General features: G+C 37.9%; 1 protein-coding gene across 4 annotated transcripts in view; it reads right to left on the reverse strand.

Annotated features, from left to right (window-relative positions):
- Window positions 1-23,362, reverse strand: part of PPFIA2 (PTPRF interacting protein alpha 2) — a 472,755-nt gene that overhangs the window by 138,544 nt on the left and 310,849 nt on the right. For all 4 annotated transcript variants that reach the window (XM_065935474.1, XM_065935476.1, XM_065935473.1 and 1 more), the window contains one exon: window positions 5,023-5,139. In XM_065935474.1, coding sequence (XP_065791546.1) covers window positions 5,023-5,139 — 117 coding nt within the window. The remainder of the gene's footprint in view (window positions 1-5,022; window positions 5,140-23,362) is intronic.

Raw genomic sequence — 23,362 nt, forward strand, 5'->3', positions numbered from 1 at the left:
AGTTATGAAAGACTAAACGTTCAGAAAAAAATAATATTGGATTAGAATGACTTTTCAGAAACCAATAATAACACCTAGAGAAAGCATCCTAGCATGAAGGAACATGAGAGCACAAAGCAGGTGAGAAGACCAAAGTTTTGGTCCTCCTCTGGATAAATAAGAGTAGGATTCACTTAATCCTACTTAGTCTAAACAAACCTCAATATCATTGGCTATAAAATTAAGAAAAGGGGAAAAAAAATCTCTAACTGGTTCAGAAGTCTGATATGAGAAAAAATGATAAATGGATGTAAAGATGTAGTACAAATGATTTGCTAAGAAATATCTAATCAAGATGCCTGCACGTGGAAAACCCTTCCCACTGCTCTGAAAATAAAGCTGGACTCCCTACTGCAGCCAACAAGACGATCGTCAGTGGCCTGGCACACCACTGCCCCCGTCTGCCCTGTCTCCTGCTTCTCCCTCTCCCGACAACCAGGCTCCAGTTACGCGGCCCTCCTTTCTTCCCAGGAGCGCGCCCAAGAAGGTCTTCCCCGTGGTCGGGGCACGTGCACGTAGCGTGTCCTTCGTTTCAGGAACTCTCCACGCTTTTCCACAGACTCCCTGTGCTACTTCAGGTTCCAGGTCAAACACCACCTCCTGGGAAGCCATTCAGGGCCCTGCCTACTCAGCAAGCTTCACATCGACCTTGCCCCTGCCCCTTGATCACATTCATTTCCCTTTATGTGTACGTGCTTATTTTACTCACCTCTGCCCCATTCATTAGCATTCCCACCACCCAGAACAGAACCTATTTCTGAGCACTTCAGTAAGTTCACCGCTAAATATTTACTGAAAAATGAACGACCATGAGAACACGGTATTAATAAATACAGTGACCTCAGTGCTTATCTGTTGCTTGTATTCTTTACAACGAAGTTACAAGCAAGGCATGACCTGTAACTGATGCTCAGGGAGGTTGTAGCATAAAGACACCAGCTACTATTTAAATGGCACAGATGGGATTTGAACCCAGGTCTACTGACTTCAACCAAATTACTATTCCACGCAGCCTCACTGACACCTCCTATCACAACTGATGCATCTCTCCTTTAAATTCTATTATCATTTTTGACATCACTTTATTCATCACATTTTGCAATATTAATTTGGGCAGATTATTTTCACTCCTGCAAAATTTAGTGACTATGTCTTCTGAATCTCAATCACTGTCTAACATTCTACTCATCCACTCACTTAGCAAACATTTTCAGCCAAAAAAAATAATTGCAAGTAGAGTTATAATTCAGGAGCATTATTACCTCTTTTACCAGAGCAGTGTGTTTACTAAATTTCTTCCACACGTTAACTCCCCTGCAGAAAGCAACAGGAAGAGAAACTTATTGGTCCTAGCCTGAACCTTTAATGAGGCAAAATTTAGTGTTCTGAAAAATTGTTATTATCCTGTGGATATTTATGTTCTTCTAGAACAACTGATTAAATATGTGGCATAAAGAAACAGACCTGTTTCAGTTAAACTTATTTTTTCATTTTTATTTTTTAAATGTTGGTAATAATCACACAACTTTTCTATGAGTAATAGGCCTGTTTCAGAGTGTGCTTTGTAAGACTATTTTTATCAACTATTTGTCAACAGAGTGTTGAAGCCACTGACGTAAAACATCTCCTCTTGGCTAATAACCCACTCTGACCATGTAATTTAAATAACTTTACTGCCTAAACAAAGAGCAATCCTTGTGACTAGGATTTACCTGGCACTTTCTGACAGTTCCACAGTATCTAGTAATAGTTTTGTGTTTTCCCCTCCAACAACCACTTTGTAATTTATACACTATTACTTACAGTCATCCTACACTGATAACCTTCATTACACATACACTCCCCCAAATAATACTCTTTCCCTTTGTTTTAATATACTTTCTAAATACTCCTTATAGAAAAATTAACTGTAAGGAATTAAATTACAACCTTCTAACACTTGCTATTCAATGGTATAAATGCACTTTAAATAATCCTGTTAGAAGGGATACTTTCGAAAAGATTTATAATGCTCATATATATAATTTAAGTATTTATAGCAGGATGATAAAATAATACTTAGGATATTATGCCATCTTTTATCAAAAAATGTAGGCAGCTAGAAGATGAATAAGTTTTGGGGATCTAATATATAAATTGGTGACTACAGATAATACTGCAACTATACTTGAGAATTACTAAAAGAGTGAATCTTAAAGCTTCTCATGACACACACACACACTCATAGAGACATGGTGATGAATGCATTAACTAATCTTATCATGGTAATCATTTTACATAATTATACAAAATCATCACACTGTATACCTTAAACTCATAAAATCTGCATACCAAACCACCATATTGCATTCCTGAAACTTACATAATCTTATATGTCAATTATATCTCAATAAAGTTGAAAACAAAAGAAATGTCAGGTAGAGAAATGTGATATAAATTAAAATTTAAAGTACTTTCTTGAATAATCTAAAGAGTAATATGAATTAAAGCACAGATTACTTATTTTTAAAATTAAAAAATACATATGACATATATTTTAGGATTATATTTCAGGATAGGTACATGATATTTTGAAATATCCTAGTATACCATTACTCCGAGCATTTGGAAATCACTCTTCCTACAATTCAGGGAAATTGAAAAACAGAATACTGTTAATTACAGTATTTAAAAGTCCTTAATCCATGTACATCCATTCTATACACCCATTTAAAAAGAGTGAGTTAGCAATGGCACAGAATTCCTCTTCTGCACTGGCTGAAATGCCTTCCCCCAGAACAGGAAGGCAAAGACAGTTAAAGAGAAGTTCTTTGAGTTTTAAAATACCCAGAATCCCCCACACATACGCCACTATCTGTTGCGTCCAACAGAGACAAACATCATTTATTTGTAGGTTCTCATCCTAATTCTGTAATTAGTTTCTAAAAATCAATCTGACATCAATTGTCTTATACTCTATAATTCCTGAATATTTAGGGATTATATTTCAAAGAAATAAATTTGCAAACAAAATACATGTATGAGTACTCCTCACTCCCCAGAAGTACTGGAGAAATGCTTTAAGCACCAAATGGTTTGTTAGCAAATAGATACGGTCTACACGTATACATCCATGGCGGATTCATGTCAATGTATGGCAAAACCATGACAATATTGTAAAGTAATTAGCCTCCAATTAAAATAACTAAATTTATATTAAATAAAAAACACTTGTTATACCTTTGAAAGCATATTTTTTTCAATTTTAGTTTGGATTAGCATAATGTGGCATCGTTATATTGTGAAGATTTCTAAGAAAAAGACTAAATGACCATAAAGTTCATTTTCACATCTAAAACAGTGTGAGTATGAAATTCTCTGAGAAAAGGTGTATCACTGTATCACTGATGACATAATTAAACTGAAACAGTAATACAAAAATGGCACGCTAGTTTCCTAAACTATTTCATGTAGATGCCTTATTTTTGAGAGCTTGGTGGTTTATTTATTGAGTTAATGTCACTTAACTTATCTAAAGAAAAGAGAAATAAGTTTTATTCAAATTTGAAATATAGCTCATGAAATCTGGCTGTCAGATTGTAGCTTATTTTTAATACCTAGCTTAAGATTTCTATAAAATACATGGATAAAGGCTAAAATACAAAGGCCTTTAACGAAGAGTTGCTTCTCAGCCACCAGAATTGGTGTTCCTGGGAAATTAGCTTGATTTACCAGACTTCTTTTGCTTTAACACTTAAAGGAGGAAACATAAGAAGCCCCTTCACTTGCTTCAATTGGACAAATGAGGAAATGTGCAATATATTTTATGGTAAGAAGTCTAGGGCTTCCCTGGTGGCTCAGCAGTAAAGAATCTACCTGCAATGTAGGAGATGCAGAGATGCAAGTTTGATCCCTGGGTCAGGAAGGTCCCCTGGAAAAGGATATGGCAACTCCCTCCAGTATTCTTGCCTGGAAAATACCATGGACAGGAGCCTGGTGGACTACAGTCCGTGAAGTCTCAATGAGTCAGACACGACTCAGTGACTAAACAACAAAGGTTGAGTACTATTTGTATTGTGGTCCAGTCACTTGCTTCTTAATCTCCATGTTTTAAAACCTCTTGATATTCACAATGATACCAGTTTAGATACCTGCTTCATGAGCTCTTGATGATTAAGGAGTTCAGCCACCCAAAGCTATAACTTGCAAACACTCAGGAGACGGTCCAAGCCTCATGCACAGGATGTACAAATACATATATTTAATATCCATGTAATTCCAGATCTACCAGCAACTGACCTTCTTTCTCTTGTACTGGGAACAAGTGGTTTAGCACAGAATAGTGCAGAAAGGTGCCAGAAGAGACTGTAGGTTTCCTTGATCTTGGTCTATGCCCCACCCACAAGGAAACTCAATTCCTTCTAAAAAAATAGCAAAAGTTGGATGACTTCAGATATCCTTTCTTGTAAGTTCTCATTAACAGAGGTACTGCTAGAGTACCTCTAGCATCAAACACATGGAAAATGAAAAGTCAAATAAGATATTACCAACATTTTCTGCAGTAATAAGCCACAGATAAGTCACCAACTATACATAAAGCCACTTATAAATCAAACTTATTTTACTTTAAACAGTCCTGGATATATATATTACTAATATATATATATATATATATATATATACACACACACACATAGGCATATTTATTCAATTAGAAATATGTTCAGTCAGATATATAATTAAATTCTCCTCAAGAGAATCAAGTTAACAACAAGTAATCAGAAATTCAAATATATATATATATATATACACATAAACCCACACACATTATTTTTGAGAAAATCAGATTATGAGCAATTAATGATAAGAGAAATCATAAGGTACTTTTGACCAAGTCAAAACATAATGATGTTTATTACAAGAATTACACAGATATTTCATATTCCTGTTAAAGGATATAGCAAGTAAACATTTCCATGTAAGAGCATGTCATATGCATGATACCTTTTCATGGACTTTCTGGCCAGGTTCCATCCCTTCAAGATGTTCAGATTCTGTGGATCCCTCACTTGATACCATTTTTCTTTGTATATGAACATTTTGTTCACGCAAGGCAACAATCTGCAAAATAAAAACATTGTGCCTTTAAAATCTAAAATACCAACATGAAGTATAAAAATATTTGAGTTTACTTGAAAGTGGTTAAGAACTAGTAAATACAAACAAATAATCATAATAAACATCAAATTGTACTCATTATTTCATAAATATTTCTAAAATTTAGATTAGCATTTTGAAAAATATTTATAATATTTATGGAATATAAAATTTACTTAAAATATTTTCTAGTTGGAAAATGTATCTATCAAGTTTGAAATGTTTGTAAAGTGGTAGGATCCACGAGTTATTAATTGAGAAATTCTTATTTTATGAGATGTAATAAAATTCATATTAGTCTGAATCCTTAAAGTATAAAAAAAAATAAAGACTTAATACTGAAGACCATTTATGAGCACAGTCATCTTCCCTAAGAGACAGTACATCTGCAGTTTTAAAACAAGCAAATAAATAAATTGGACTTAATTTTGTACCACTACTATAAGCACTTAGAGTTAAATTGGTCTCACTGTCATTATTTTAACAGCCATTATCTTAGTAGTTCTAGTCCAATTACAGTTAAATTACAAAAAAAGTTCTCAGAAGGCAATTAATTCTTGTAAAACATTAGCTCAGCTCGATACACATGATACTTTGAACTAAGAAACAGATTCTCAGATAGTTGTAGTTTAAGTGATCTTAATAATGTACAGAGTGGAGAATCATATTCTAGCATTTTAAAATGGTGTTTTAAAATATATTTGCTATTTACACATATTATTTCAAAAGTCTTTTACATTATATCAATACCACAAGTTATTCACTTCTTGGCAAATTTTATTATAATATCAACTTAGATATTGAGTCAGTATTGGTTCTAGGGGAAATTAATGTCCATTGTATTCAGTACACAATAAATATTGAATGATATTAAACTTATATGTTGAAATTATAAGGTGAACATGTCACATACACAAATAATTATCAAATAAACAAAAGACATCAAGAGACTGGTTATTTGTCCTACTGTCTGACACTGCTGCCTGTATGCCAATGGTGTATTCTTGAGAAAAAGTGATTTTGCGTATGACCTCCAGCAGTTCAACACACATTTCTTAAAGGCATATCAACTTAATGAAGAACAACTCTGCAAAGGTTCATCTCTCTTAAAGTACTGCGACCACCAAATAACTGGTTCCCTAAAATATCATTCTTGCCCATCTACAATCTATTATCCACAAAGCAGCCAGATTCATCTTCTAAATTTAAGTTATATCGTGTCGCTCTTTAGCTTTCCAAAAAACCTCTCTGTTTTTCCCTATTTAGCATAATTTTAAACTTCTTGACCTTCAGGATTCTTTTGACTACAATGGATTCCTTTCAGTCCCTCAAACAGACTGGACTCTTTCTCACTCAGAACTGAGGAACTTGTTCATCTTCCTATCTGAAGCATTCTTCCCCAGTTCAGATTACACCTGACACAATCATATTTCAAAACTCAGCTGATAAACATGCTCCTCAGAGAAAGTGTACCTAACCACTATATGTTTTATAATGTATCTGTGTTCATTTCAGTGTGCACGTTACTCATTAAAATCTAATATTTTATTCCTTTATTTGCTTACTCACTTTGCTTGTTTATTTAGCTAGCAGAAGTCCTAATGACATCTCATGGGAAAATAATTTTCAAAGGAATACCTTATTGAAGACAACATTTTCAAATGAAGCAGCACATCACATTAGTATGTGCAAGGATTCAAATATAAATGTTGAATTAAATAGTGAATGGGTATGGAAAACCAAAGAATATAGATCTAATTTATTCAGAAATAACCATAGATAAAGATTTAGAGTGCTTGAGAATCTTCAGAGACGTTCCTCTCATGTTGGCATAGAAATGAATTACACCAAAGGAAAAGCAGGAGTGAAACAATCTCTGAATAGATCATTTTTATATTACATTCTTAACATCTTGTCTCTTGCAGAAAGCAATAATACTATACTACTATCAGTACATAATAAAACTTTATTATGAAATTTTAAAAATTAAAGACTTGTATATTGAGATCTCACTAAGGCAACATCCAGCACCAGTGTAAGTCACTCAGTCATGTCCAGCTCTTTGCAACTCCATAGACTATAGACCACTAGGTTCCTCTGTCCATGGAATTCTCCAAGAAAGAATACTAGAGTGGGTAACCATTCCCTTCTCCAGGGGATCTTCCTGACTCAAGGATCGAAGTAGAGCCTCCTACATTGCAGGCAGATTATTTATCATCTGAGCTACCGAGAATCACAGATAACATCCATGACTTAACAAATAATGCTAAGGCAAAGGTAACAACAAATTTAAAAATTCTTTGCATTTTCTTCCATTATTTAATTTACTTAGAAGTGGAGACCTTTTAAAAAAATTTCTCACTTTACAGAATAACTTCCATCCGTATAGTAATTCAGATAAATATCAAATATACCCTGGTGCCTAAAATAAAGTGCTCATCTGTAAACATGTACTGAAATGACTCAGTGAAAGGATGAATTAATGACCTTAACTAAAAAAGTCAAAATGTCAAATTCATATAGAAAACTTATGTCAATATACTTGTGGACTATGTTAAAAATTGCAAATTTTCAGTTTTTCATAACATATACCCATGACAATTCCAAGAAAGACAAACTTTTCAGCCACTAACATGCAAACTCGGCTTTTTCTAAAAAAAAAAAAAAATCAATCTCACAAATTAGATTTCTGAAACTGGAGAACAGATGCAAAATCCTCTATATTCTCTATCGTTCTAATATGGTTATATTCTGTTCTATTTTTGCCTAACAACAAATTATCCTGAGCAGTTCTGAAAGCAAAGCTTCAGCCTCTGATTTAATTGTAGGTGTTAATAAGCTTGATCCTTCCTTTCACACTGGGGAAAGTGAGAGGTTCTCTCCTGTGAATACTATTTTGGGGGTTGGGCTTGCTCTTCTGTGTGTGTTCAAAGGGGCAGAGAAGGTCACCTAGAAATCTGTAGCTGAAGGTAGCATAGACCTCTTTAGGAAATTCTTCCGGCTGGCTTCACAAATGAATGCAGAAGGTGGCTTGGGAAGTATTTTACAAGTAGCAAGTGGAATGAAAAGTGACTGATTCTCTGGGCTGTACTGACAGTGGATGCTCTTAAAGGGAGGGCTGAAGTGACTTGTCTGGAATCCCAAAGCAGGACTGAATCACTCATTGCTAAACTGCTAAACCTACTACAAATAGGGTGGCGTGGTGGGTAAAATGAATCATTCCTGGGGAATCTCTGTCGCTTACTTAGTTGCTATGTAACAGCAAGAAGGTACTGGGAACCCACCATGTTAAACTATTTTCATCTGCAAATGAGGTCTTATGATCCACATTTAGCAAGTGATTAAACTGAGACAGAGAATTTGATGAGAACTAAGGAATCAAATAAAAGTCCTTATCTTCCAGTTTTTTACTCTATCATATTGTCTTACATGGCTTTGCATTTGGGCTCTGATAAGTCAGGGGAAATTAACAGTGGGTGAGGGTGGGTAGGAAGCATTTCTTTTCCAAGTACTGTTGTCTGCCCACCCTGGGCTCCCCTGTACTTCATTAAAGTTATGGACCCCTCCCTGGAGAGATCCACCTGTAGGCAGAACTTTGCATGTATTTTTATGCATATCAATCTACTGAAGGCCTATGACACTTTGGTCAAGAGTCTTTCCACAACCATTTTAACTGATAAACCATGATTTGTCAAGTGTTTGTTGACATTTGTTTTTAAATGCCCAGAATTCATTCATATTTCTCTTGGTGATGACATCTTACATTTTCACTGGGGAATTTTCCTTCTCAGCTCTCATCCTGGACATCCCAGGTGGTGCTAGAGGTAAAGAACCTGCCTATTGATGCAGGAGATGTAAGAGATGCTGGTTCGAAGCCTGGGTGGAGAAGATCCCCTGAAGGAGGGCCTGGAAACCCACTGCAGTATTCTTGCCTGGAGAATACCATGAACAGAGGTGTCTGGGGCTGCAAAGAGTTGGACTTGACTGAACCAACTTAGCACGCACTCTAATCCTAGAGACATTGTCAGTCCAGCAGCCAGAGCCCATGGCAGATGGGGAGCACATGATCTAAGTCAGCAGCTTCCTTGAGAGAAGCTTCTGGCAGAATTATAGGATAAGAGCCTCTTTCTAGTATGGAAGGTAGGCTAGTGGGATATGATCAGAGCATTGTTTGCCATCAGTTCCTCCTCAAAGAGAAGCAGGTAGAAATGATGCAGCCCTGATGAATGACTTCTACTGCTGGTTTTAGCCATTCTTAAATCAATTTTATCCCTGGCATCTCCATAAAATGAGCCCTTAATTTTGTCTTTGTGCTTAAACTTTGTATTGACTTTCTGTCACTTGCAACTAGAAGTGTCCTTGCAAATATAACAGGGAACATGGAAGGGAACACAACACATTCAATATCTAAATGGGGATTTGGAAAAATGACTAAGAATTTATGAGTGAGGCAGTAGAAGACAACTTTTCAGTAGCCAGAAGAGCATGAGCTCTTTGTGTTCCTAGTGCTGCAGGCTGTTTAATATTCCTGGGGCAAAACATATCTGGAAGAAGATAAAAAATGACAGGTGACTCAGAAAGCTAAAGTGTTTCAACTAAAACTCAGGCATCTGTGTGATTCTTGCTCTTCAGCTTATTGGTGTGCCTTGACCCTTCTTTGTGTTTCTTGATAGGTTATTAAGCTTCTGACAGCCTGACTCTGCTTCTGGGCACTCCCAAATCCATTATATTTCCAAGGCAACCTTCCAAGTTAATATTTTTTTCTTTTAACCTTTGCCTCTGTTGGGTTGCTTTTGGCCTTGATCAATCTCTGAGAAGCTCTGATCTCACACAGTGGACTATGGGTGGTCTTGGTGGCCTGTCTTCCAGTTAGGAAAATTACCCAGTGCCCATTCCTTTATTTCTATCAGACTATTTTGTCAGGAAACATTTAACAGGAGGCTTCCTGTGTGTTGTTTTGGATCTGCCATGAATCCTCTGTTCCTTATTAATTCCTGAATATTCAGGAATTAAGAGGAGAGGCAAGCCTCTCCTTGGACTGAGGAATCTATGAATTTCCTTCATTAGTTTTTCCATACGGTGAAAAGTAACTATTTACGACCCTCTTTTGATATGGATCGCCTTTTGGCCCTATGGCCTCTATTGCTCTTTGCTTCCTTGGTAAACTTGTAAAGTCCGGTCTCTTGATCTTTATCTAAAGAAGCTATTGGTATATATACTCTTACAGAATTCAATAAAGCACCCTTGTTCCTTCAGAGCTTGGGTCCCTGTGTCATTTTTCTCTCTCTCTCTGGGTGATTCCCTAGACCGTGAAGGCCGGCTGCATAACCCAGGGAATACTAGCCTCTTTCCTTCTTTCACTTTTTTATCGTTGACTCCAGACCACCAGGTTCTGGTTCATTAAAGGACCCCAACAAGTGGCGCCCGAACAGGAACCTGGTACACATGGCAGATTCAGACGGAGTGACCCCAGGGCCTATTGAGGCTGGTAAGTACTAAGACGGGTCAATCGGCTGGGAAGCCCCCTCACTTTTCTACTCTACTTCATCACTTATTTAAAGTTCAGGGACTTTCAGTTTTGCGCCAGGAAATAGAGGCTTGCCTTCAGACAGTGGTTGAATGTAACCGTTGGTTCCCTGATGAAGGTAGTTTTGATTTAGAAATTTGGCATCAGGTCAAAGAGAATGTTGAACGAGCCACGAGACAGAGAAAAAATATTCCAATAGATTTCTGGCCCCTATGGGCTCTCATTAAAGCCATGATTCTGCCATTTCAAGGTAATTCTAGCCCTCCTGATACTGGACAACAGGCACAACACTTATTACATGAATATGAATAGGATGATGAAGCCTCATAAAAGGCCCAATTAAAACAACATAAGACATTTCAGAATTTTCCTACTAACCCTGCCCTGGTTGCTCCAAGAGCTCTTCCCCTGCCAGTGGGCACAAATCCCAAAGTCTCTCCCTTGATAGAACCTAGTGATTCTGGCAACAACTCCCTTAAGACACCTTTTAACATTAAAACCAACAACACCTTTCTGAATAACAATAATCTACCTCCATCTCCACAGAGGCTCTCTGAATTGCTAGCTTTGCAATTGCAAGTCTCTGAAGCCGAAGGTCTCTCTGCCTTTCCAGTTTTAAGAAATGCAGACACTCAAGGGCGGACAATACCTCAATATGAAGGTATTAACTTTTTTCACATGCAACAAATGAAAAAGGCTGTAACTATGTATGGCCCACATTCACCTTTTACGAGAAAGATTCTAAATGCCATGGCATCTTCTATTGGAACCTTTATTCCCTATGATTGGCAAATTTTAATAAAAGCTCTCCTTAAACCAGGAGAATATATTCAATGGACAATGTGGTTTCAAGATATAGCTAGAGATCATGTTAACAAAAACCTCGAGCTGGCACTCCCCAAAACCAAATTACTTTTGAAATGTTAACTGACACCAGACAATTTGACACTATAAAAGCTCAAATACAATGCCCTCTTTTGTTGCATGGACAATTAAAAACAGTGGCCCTTAAAGCTTGAGATAAAATTACTCCTCAAAAAAATAAAAATAAAAAAATCTACAGGCAGTTACACTAAAATATTATAAGGACCTAATGAAACTTATGCTGATTTTTTAGCTAGATTCAGTTCAGTTCAGTTCAGTTGTTCAATCGTGTCCGACTCTCTGCGACCCCATGAATCGCAGCATGCCAGGTCTCCCTGTCCATCACCAACTGCCAGAGTTTACTCAAACTCATGCCCATCGAGTCGGTGATGCCATCCAACCATCTCATCCTCTGTCGTCCCCTTCTCCACCTGCCCCCAATCCCTCCCAGCATCAGGGTCTTTTCAAATGAGTCAACTCTTCACATGAGGTGGCCAAAGTCTTGGCGTTTCAGCTTCACCATCAGTCCTTCCAATGCACACCCAGGACTGATCTCCTTTAGGATGGACTGGTTGGATCTCCTTGCAGTCCAAGGGACTCTCAAGAGTCTTCTCCAACACCACAGTTCAAAAGCATCAATTTTTCGGTGCTCAGCTTTCTTAACAGTCCAACTCTCACATCCATACATGACCACTGGAAAAACCATAGCCTTGACCAGACGGACCTTTGTTGGCAAAGTAATGTCTCTGCTTTTTAATAGGCTATCTAGGTTGGTCATAACTTTCCTTCCAAGGAGTAAGCGTCTTTTAATTTCATGGCTGCAGTCACCATCTGCAGTGAGTTTGGAGCCCAAAAAAATAAAGTCTGACACTGTTTCCACTGTTTCCCCATCTATTTCCCATGAGGTGATGCGACCAGATGCCATGATCTTAGTTTTCTGAATGTTAAGCTTTAAGTCAACTTTTTCACTCTCCTCTTTCACTTTCATCAAGAGGCTTTTTAGTTCCTCTTCACTTTCTGCCATAAGGGTGGTGTCATCTGCATATCTGAGGTTACTGATATTTCTCCTAGCAATCTTGATTCCAGCTTGTGCTTCTTCCGGACCAGCGTTTCTCATGATGTACTCTGCCTATAAGTTAAATAAGCAGGGTGACAATATACAACCTTGACGTACTCCTTTCCCGATCTGGAACCAGTCTGTTGTTCCATGCCCAGTTCTAACTGTTGCTTCCTGACCTGCATACAGGTTTCTCAAGAGGCAGGTCAGGTGGTCTGGTATTCCCATCTCTTTCAGAATTTTCCACAGTTTATTGTGATCCACACATTCGAAGGCTTTCATGTAGTCAATAAAGCAGAAATAGATGTTTTTCTGGAACTCTCTTGCTTTTTTGATGATCCAGCGGATGTTGGCAATTTGATCTCTGGTTCCTCTGCCTTTTCTAAAACCAGCTTAAACATCTGGAAGTTCTCAGTTCACGTACTGCTGAAGCCTGTCTTGGAGAATTTTGAGCATTATTTTACTAGCATGTGAGTTGAGTGCAATTGTGTGGTAGTTTGAGCATTCTTTGGCATTGCCTTTCTTATAGCTAGATTAGAAACTGCTATTTCCCATATTGTAATTGAAAAAGAAGCTAAAAAGCAACTAGAGAATTACTTGTTTATGAAAATGCAAATCAGAAATGTCAAAAGGTTATAGCCTCAATTCATGAGACAAGGACTATTATTGATTATTTGAAGGCTTGTCACAATCTAACACCAGAAACTCAAAAAATGCAAATGCTAGTTGAGGCAATGACTGCTTGCTTTAATAGGAAAAATGAAGGATGTAGAGATAAAAACCATTTAAAAAGGGACTGCCCGAAGAAAGCTAATAAAAAGGCTCCAGAAGTCTGCCCCACAGCCGTAGAGAAATACATTAGGCTAAAGATTGTAAATCTAAATTTTACATTGAAGAAAAACCTATTCCGGGAAACTCCAAGCAGGGGACTCCCCCAGGTCCCCTTCAACAAAAACCAGGGGCAAATTCCATCTTCTCCCTCAAACCCTCAACATCTGGCACTGCTGCCGTCGATATACCAGCCCTAAATGACTTTCTCCTTTACCCTCAAGCTCCTCTACCCTCTAGAATACCTACCAGACTTTTTGGGCCCCTGCCCCCACAAACCTTCAGTCTTTTACTTGGCCGATCTAGTTTGACTTCTAAAGGGATTACTGTTCACCCTGGAGTAATTGATTCAGATTATAAAGGAGAAATTCAAATTATGATGTTATCTCAGATTTTATGGCAATTCAAAAAGGGAGACAAAATTGACTCCTTCTACCTTACATTTCTATTAACTCCTCTAATAATGTACGGATGGGCAGATTCAACAGTACAGATCAAAAACAGTCCTTATGGACATCATTGGTATCTGAATTTTCCCAACCAAATATAAATATCAAAATTAATAGTAAAAGGTTTTCTGGTCTCCTCGACACTGGATCTGATATTACTATTATTTCCAAACATCTATGGCCCAAATCCTGGCCTATACAAAAAATTTCTCGCCAAATTACAGGGATTTCTCAGTACAAGAGGTTCATCAGAGTACTCAAATTTACCCATGTGAGGGACCAGAAGGCCAACCTGCAACATTAAGACCTTATGTGATAGATGCACCCCTTAATTTAACAGGAAGGGACTTACTTATGCAATGACAAACTCAGATATATATTCCACATTTTCCCTAGGGGCCACTGCTCATTTAACAAATAATACAATTATTAAAATAACTTGGAAGAATGACGAGCCTATTTAGACAGAGTAGTGGCCCCTCACGAAAGAAAAATTACAGGCGGCTAAAAAACTTATAGATACACAACTAAAATTAAAACATATTGAAGAATCTTGTTCTCCTTGGAACTCTCCTATTCTTATTATAAAAAAGAAGTCTAATAAATGGTGTCTCCTAACAGATCTTAGAAAAGTTAATACATCTGTGAACCTATGGGTGCATTACAACCAGGAATCCCATCACCTACCACTATTCCTCAAAATCGGCACACTATTATTATTGATTTGCAAGATTGCTTTTTTAATATACCTCTACACCTTACTATTACTTAGGGTTTGTTGTTAATAGACAATGTATTACTCCCCAACTAACTCAGATCCATACTGATAAATTATCAACTTAAATGATTTTCAAAAGCTCTTAGGTGGTATAAATTGGATTAGCCTTCTTTAGGCTTTGCTAATTATCAACTGAATAACCTATTTAATACTTTAAAAGGAGATCCTGATTTAAATAGCCCTCGTTCACTTTCTCAAGAGGCACAAGAGGAACTCTATTTAGTGCAAAATAAATTACAAAAACAACCTGCTACTCACGTCAAACTAGATTTACCTCTAAAATTATTTACACTCCCCACTCCATTCTCCCATAGAACTTCTTGCCCAACAAAATCACCCAATAAAATGGATCTATACCGGTTTTAGGAAAATACAGTCATTTACACCCTACCTTGATTTAATTGCTCTAGTCATTATCAATGATAGAAATAAGACTAAAACTCTAATTGGCTCTGATCCTCATAAAATTGTAATACCTATCAATAAATCTCAATTTGAAAATACATTACAAACTTCTACTGATTTCCAAATAGCTTTTCTGGAATATTTTGGAGAAATTTCACTTCATTATCCTTCTGGTAAGCTGTGAAATTTCTTCAAAAATACTAAATTTATTACTTCCCACATTATCAGTGTGAGGCTGCCAGGGTTAATACCATGACAGGCAGCCTGGAGCTAAGTTTTAGCTTTCCCCGAAATGGTAAGATTCCCTACCCCCATCAGGTAACCTGGAGCCAGCCAATCAATATGCGCCCAGTAAGAAACAAAGGGAAAGCTGAAAAGCCCGCGAACGCCCAGGTTTGAAAAAGCCCGCAAAAGTCTGTACCAATAGAATTGCTTTGCAAACATGTAACCAATCCGCTTAAGCCAGCTACTAATTGCTTAAGCATATCTTATAAATTTGCTAACAGCTTGGGCTCGGGGCTTTTTCTGACCCTGCACCACTGTGATGGGTGAGGCAGAAGGCCCTGGCTCGAGTCAGTAATAAACTTCCCTTTTTTGCGAGTTGCATTGTCTTGGAAGCCTTTTTTTCTTCCTGCTCGGGGATTCGGACATCGGGCATAACAATCAGCTCACAGCCTATACCACAAGCTAAGGTTTTCTATATAGATAAAGCTAAAAACACCAAAGCTTCATTCTGGTCTCTTAAAAAATATAAAGTCTTTTATATTAAATTTCATTCTGTTCAACAAAATGAATGATATGCTTTTATTCAAGTTATTTACCTACATCCTTACCCCATTAATATAGTCTCTGATTCTATATATTCAATTTTGTATTAAAAAATATAAAACCTCCACCATAAACTCCAATCAACCTATTATTCAACAACTCTTTTTCGAACTACACTTTAAACAATTTTTACAATCTTTTTCTATTAAACATATTACAGGTATTCCTTGTAATCCACAGACACAAGATATAGTCAAACAGACATATCACACACTAAAATTACAAATAAAAAAATTAAAGAAGGGGGAATACACAGGAACACTACTGTCTTCCTTATCTAAAGCAGACTATACTAGGTTCCAACATAAAATATTTTCTAAACCTATAACTATTGTTAATACAGCTTTGTTTTAAATTTTTTAAACTTACTACAGGGAGATATCTTAGCAAAAGCAGAAAGACATTTCGAGGAATTGAAGGACATTTCTCTTCCTCTGCCCATTTGGTATCAAGATGGGTTCAATAAACAATGGAAATCTGGGAAATCAATCTTACAGGGAAAGGGATATGCTTATATTTCCCAAGATGGATCCAACAAACTCACATGGCTTCCTCCTCAGAAAATTCAACCCAAGGGGGCCCCCCAGGCTTTCAAAATGGAAATAAAACAACAAGAACCCCAGGAGGAAGAAATTCCAATACAGGGCATGTTGGCTCTAAAGATCTCCAGGAAGCACCGCCCTCGGTGGTGGTGCTTAAGGCATCAACCTTATGACCTCCCCTCTTGGGGACAAATAAAAACCCTTATTAATTAAGCTAAAAATCGAGTTTCTTAACAGAGAATGCCTCAGAGTCCTGAAATCCTTCCTATTGCTATGCTGGCCTGCGACCCCTGCTCCAGCCTGATTAACTAATCAGACTTACCTGGGCTTACTTACTCAACCCCCCTTTATTGCAGGTCATAAAATGGACAGAGAAAGGACTGATGCTATCAACCAATGACTCCACCCATATGCCCCCTCCCTGAAATGTGAAAGAGCCCTCACACCCTGGGGAGGAGGAAAAACTAATTAACATTTCTTTAGGCTATGAAGTCCTTGCATTGTGCCTGGGCTCAGGGAAATTATGTGTAAACCTCAGCGGACAAACGGGTTTTTGTCCTGCCTCCAACAGAAGACCTTCGGACATTGCTTGGATTATTTACTGTGAACCATGTTTACACTACTGAAACTTTAGGGAAAGAGTTCGGGAAAGAACAAAAAACATTATGTATTATGCTATTTAAGTGGCCTAAAAGGTTGCTAACACGAAGATAAAACATTACCATGACAAAGGACTTCTTGGCTGGCTTGACGGTGGAATGACATCCCCTCGTCCTAGAATCATCCCCGATAAACAGAGTGGGCCTAAACAATGGGACGTCTGGAAACTTGCTGCCAGCACTGAAGAACTTGGGACTTGGACCGGACATTTCACAGGGACCAGTCGTGGTCATAGTAACTATTTCTTTTGCTATAATCAGTCATATTTTATACAGGCCCGTGTCTCACCTCCTCTTGTTACAGCCATAGGAAATTTACGATTTAATAAGACTTTACGTTCTGTAACTTGTATTAATTGCCAATTTAGTGTTACTCCTGTTCATTTCAATCATAATGCCTACAACTGGGAACAAATCAAATTTCATTTACATGATAATACCTCTCTGAATGTACAACTACTGCAAAAGGAAATCTTTGAAACTTTTTCTAAATGTCTGCCCTCTTCCACTAATTTGGAAACTTTAGCTAAACAGCTCGCTGATCAATTGTCTGGGTTAGACCCACGAAGACGGTTTCAAAGTACTACCCACAGCATCGGGTCTGCAACTGTAACTTTGGTGATTGTCTTGGTAATTATATTTTTTGTTTATCGTTGCCTTTCTATAAGGTTTGTTAATACAAACCAAACTCATTTGGTCAGGACCTTTATTACAAGTATAATAAAATAGGGGGAATTGTCAGGAAACATTTAACAGGAGGCTTCCTGTCTGCTGTTTTGGATCTGTCAGGAATCCTCTGTTCCTTATTAATTCCTGAGTGTTCAGGAATTAAGAGGAGAGGCAAGCCTCTCCTGGGGCTGAGGAACCCATGCATTTCCTTCGTTAGTTTCTCCATTCGGTGAAAAGTATTTACGACCCTCTTTTGATATGGATCGCCTTTTGGCCCTATGGCCTCTATTGCTCCTTGCTTCCTTGGTAAACTTGTAAAGTCTGGTCTCTCGATCTTTATCTAAAGAAGCTGCTGGTATATATACTCTTAGAATTCAATAGAGCACTCTAGTTCCAGAGCTTGGGTCCCCGTGTCTTTCTCTCTCTCTATTTCTGGCTGATTCCCTGGAGCGCGAAGGCTGGCTGTGTAACCCAAGGGAATACTAGCCTCTTTCTTTCTTCCACTTTCTTATTGTTGACTCCAGACCACCAGGTTCTGGTCCATTAAAGGACCCCGACACTATTTCAAGGATCCTAGCATGCTTTACAACAGATTTTCTTCTATCCTCTTTCTTTGAAAAACAGTTTTCCTTGATGGCCTGGAGACATTCATTCACTTCACAAATATTCGTTGATATTTCACTGATGATGTATCAGGTATTAAGAAAATTATTGGGGGGGGGGGAAGCAGAAACTCTTTAATTCATTCTTGCTGGCTGAGGGAAACTGTAAACAAAAATAAGTGGAATACATTTTTAAATGGTGATAATTGTAAAGGGAAAATTAAAGCAAGGGAGGGATGCAATGAGGCACAGTTTAATTAGGAATTAGGTGTTTTCTGAGTATGAACCTGAATGAGAGAGAGGAAGCAATGTGGCTGTCTGGGAGAAAAACTTCTCAGGCAGAGGGTTCAGAAAATGAAAATCATTACTGAAAACAAAAACTTGAGATTCATAAAAATGTTTTAGTGAGTTCTTCATATGATGTAAGATGTCTTCTTCAAAAGATAGGTGCAAGTTGACATCTTGAAAACTGATACCTTCAAAAGATCACTGAAAATTGGTGTCTTGGAAACTTCAGGTGTCAGGAAGTGCACAGGAACATGTGATTCTTAAGAGAAAGCTGACTTGGAAGAAAATAATAGAGTCTATTGCATATCTCTATACTCTCACATTTTGGGATTTCTCAAGTGTTGAAGCTATATTAATTCATTCATTGAACAAATATTCATTGATCACTGTTCTAAGCATGAGAACCCACTGGGAAAAAAGTCCTTCTCTCAAGAAACTTACATTCTAGTAAAGGAAAGAAACAGAAAGAAAGAGTAAGACAACAGCAACAAATACCAATAATCTAATGAACTCTTAAAATGTGCCAAAAACTGTGCTTAACACATTATATAAATTTGCTTCTTTACTTCATCTTTTCACCTATAGTATCTTTTCTTTCCAAGTTCAAGATTTCTTGAAAGCAGATCCTAAGACAAATAATTGCACACAAGTAGTTTATTTGGGAAGTGATTCCCGGAAGCATAGAATTCTTAAATATTCTTCAAAGGCCTAGGAGGAATCCTGGCCCTTCTAGTTGTTACTGGTTTCTGACTCTATTTTTTCTTTTTTCATTTTTAATTTACTTTTAATTGGGAGAAAAAGGTTGTCTGACTTTGTACAAGTTTCTTAATCTCAAGGTCATGTTCCTCTGCTATAAATTGAGGGATAATAATACCTATGTTCTAGTGTGTTTGTAATGTAAAGTTCTTAGTCAAATATGATGTACATTAAGTGTTTATTATGTAAATATTCATAACATAATAATGAGGATCACCTCTGTCTTCTTATTCACACTTCATGTTCTAGCTGATGAAGGACTTGCAGTCACACATACTCAAAATGCCACCTTGGCTGTGTGCTTCTATATGCATTTGGAATGCTCACACACAGAGATCCTAAAACTCTTGTAAATTCCACAGTGATAACAGTACTCATTCAGAGCATCTTTTCTTCTAATGGGGGATTCTGGGTGCGCTCCTGGATGGGGGCTCATCACCAGAAGGATTAAGTCATTATTTTAAGTTTGGAATTTTAGGTCTACCCACCATTCTCCAGACAGGGAACAGGGAAATGAATCAATGACTAACTATTCATTCAATAAATGATTGATCATACCTATGTAATCGAGCTTTCATAAAATTCCCAAAAGGACAGGGATTCGGGCGCTTCCAGGTTGGTGCACATATCCATATACTGGGAGGTGATGCATCCCAACCCCACAGGGATAGAAGCTCCTGAACTCAGGACCCTCCCAGACCTCATTATGCAGCCTTTCATCTGGTTGTTGATCTGTATCCTTTATTATTATGTTTTTGTTGTTAAGTTAATAAGTGTTGTCTGACTCTTTGCAACCCCATGGACTGCCACACTCCAGGCTCTCCCATCCTTGACTAGCTCCCAGGGTTTGCTCAAACTCACGTCCATTGAGTCAGTGATGCTATCTAACCATCTCATCCTCTGCTGCCCACTTCCCCTTTTGCCTTCCCAGCATCTAGGTGTTGAATGCTAGCATCCAATGAGCTGGTTCTTTGCATCAGGTGGACATAAATGTAGGTAAATGTTTTCCATGAACTGCTCTAACAAATTAATTGAACCCAAGGAGGGGTTAGTGGGAGTATCTGATTTGTACCCAATCAGCCAGAAGTACAGATGACAAATTGGACTTGCTACTGGCTTCTGAAGGAGGCTGGGAGTGGTCTGGCAGAACTGAGTCCTTAACCTGTAGGATCTGATGCTACCTCCAGTGTCAGAACTGTTGGCAGTGTCAGAACTGAGTTAAACCCTAGGACATCCTGCCGGTGTTGCAGTGGATTGCTTGGTAGGGGAGGTGTTGGTGTCAGAAGTATTGTTGAGTATGACAGTAGAGTGAGAGTAAAGGAGAATCACAGGAGGAAGAAAAGAGTTTTTCTTACACACCTTTTCTCCTTAACTGCCTCTCAAAATCTTTTAGGAATTAGCTATTATAGTCAACAAGAGAGTCCAAAACACAGTACTTGAATGCAATCTCAAAAATGACAGAATGATCTCTGTTCGTTTCCAAGGCAAACCATTCAATATCACAGTAATCCAAGTCTATGCCCCGACCAGAAATGCTGAAAAGGTGAAGTTGAACAGTTCTATGAAGACCTACAAGACCTTCTAAAACTAACACCCCCAAAAGATGTCCTTTTCATTATAGGGGAATGGAATGCAAAAGTAGGAAGTCAAGAAATACCTGGAGTCACAGGGAAATTTGACCTTAGAGTACAGAATGAAGTAGGGCAAAGGCTAATAGAGTTTTGCGAAGAGAACGCACTGGTCATAGCAAACACCCTCTTCCAACAACACAAGAGAAGACACTACACAAGGACATCACCAGATGGTCAACACTGAAGTCATATGGATTATATTCTTTGCAGCCAAAGATGGAGAAGCTCTATACAGTCAGCAAAAACAAGACCACAAGCTGACTGTGGTTCAGATCATGAACTCCTTACTGCCAAATTCAGACTTAAATTGAAGAAATTAGGGAAAAACCGCTAGATCATTAAGGTATGACCTAAATCAAATCCCTTATGATTACACAGTCGAAGTGAAAAATAGATTCAAAGGATTAGATCAGATAGACAAAGTGCCTGAAGAACTATGGACAGAGATTTGTGACATTTTACAAGAGGCAGTCATCAAGATCATCCCCAAGAAAAAGAAATGCAAAAATGGTAAAACAGTTGTCTGAGGAGACCTTACAAATAGCTGAGAAAAGAAGTGAAAGGCAAAGGAGAAAATGAAAGGTATACCCATTTGAATGCAGAGTTCCAAAGAATAGCAAGGAAAGATAAGAAAGCCTTCCTCAGTGATCAATGCAAAAAAATAGAGGAAAACAATAGAACGGGAAAGACTAGAGATCTCTTCAAGAAAATTCGAGACACCAAGGGAACTTTTCATGCAAAGATGGACAGAATAAAGGACAGAAATGGTATGGACCTAATAGAAGCAGAAGATATTAAGAGGCGGCAACAAGACACAGAAGAATATACAAAACAGATCTTTACAACCCAGATAACCACAATGGTGTGATCATTCACCTAGAGCCAGACACCCTGGAATGTGAAGTCAAGGGGGCCTTAGGAAACATCACTATGAACAAAGCTAGTGGAGGTGATGGAATTGCAGTTGAGCTATTTCAAATCCTAAAAGATGATGCTGTGAAAGTGCTGCACTCAATACACCAGCAAATTTGGAAAACTCAGCAGTGGCCATAGGACTGGAAAAGGGCAGTTTTCATTCCAATCCCAAAGAAAGGCAAAGAGCGCTCAAACTACTGAACAACTGCACTCATCGCACATTCTAGCAAAGTAATGCTCAAAATTCTTCACGCCAGGCTTCAACAGTACATGAACTGTGAACTTCCAGATGTTCAAGCTGGTTTTAGAAAAGGCAGAGGAACCAGAGATCAAATTGTCAACATCTGTTGGGTCATCAAAAAAGCAAGAGAGTTCCAGAAAAACATCTATTTCTGCTTTATTGACTATGCCAAAGCCTTTGACTATGTGGATCACACAACAAACTGTGCAAAATTCTGAAAGAGATGGGAATACCAGACCACCTGACCTGCCTCCTGAGAAATCTGTATGCAGGTCAGGAAGCAACAGTTAGAACTGGACATGGAACAACAGACTAGTTCAAAATCAGGATAGGAGTACGTCAAGGCTGTACATTGTCACCCTGCTTATTTAACTTATATGCAGAGTACATCATGCAAAATGCTGGGCTGGATGAAGCACAAGCTATAGTCAAGATTGCTGGGAAAAATACCAATAACCTCAGATATGCAGATGACACCACCCTTATGGCAGAAAATAAGAAGAACTAAAGGGCCTGTTGATGAAAGTGAAAGAGGAGAGTGAAAATTTTGGCTTAAAGCTTAACATTCAGAAAACTAAGATCATGGTATCCGGTCCCATCACTTCATGGCAAAACAATGGGGAAACAGTGGCTGACTTTATTTTTCTGGGCTCCAAAATCACTGCAGATGGTGACTGCAGCCATGAAATTAAAAAACACTTATTCCTTGGAAGGAAAGTTATGACCAACCTAACAGCATATTAAAAAGCAGAGACCTTACTTTGCCAACAAAGGTCCGTCTAGTTAAGGCTATGGTTATTCTAGTAGTCATGTATGGATGTGAGATTTGGACTATAAAGAAAGCTTAGCATCAAAGAATTGATGCTTTTGAACTGTGATAATGGAGAAGACTCTTGATAGTCCTTTCGACTTCAAGGAGATCCAACCAATCCATCCCAAAGGAAATCAGTCCTGAATATTCATTGGAAGAACTGATGTTGAAGCTGAAACTCCAATACTTTGGCTACCTGCTGCGAAGAACTGACTCACTGGAAAAGACCCTGATGCTGCGAAAGGTTGAAGGCAGGAGGAGAAGGGGACGATAGAAGATGAGATGATTGGATGGTATCACCGACTCTATGGACACGAGTTTCGGGAGTTGGTTGTTG

The sequence above is a fragment of the Muntiacus reevesi genome, chromosome 4, assembly GCF_963930625.1.
Source record: "Muntiacus reevesi chromosome 4, mMunRee1.1, whole genome shotgun sequence".
In the NCBI taxonomy this organism is placed as follows: Eukaryota; Metazoa; Chordata; class Mammalia; order Artiodactyla; family Cervidae; genus Muntiacus; species Muntiacus reevesi.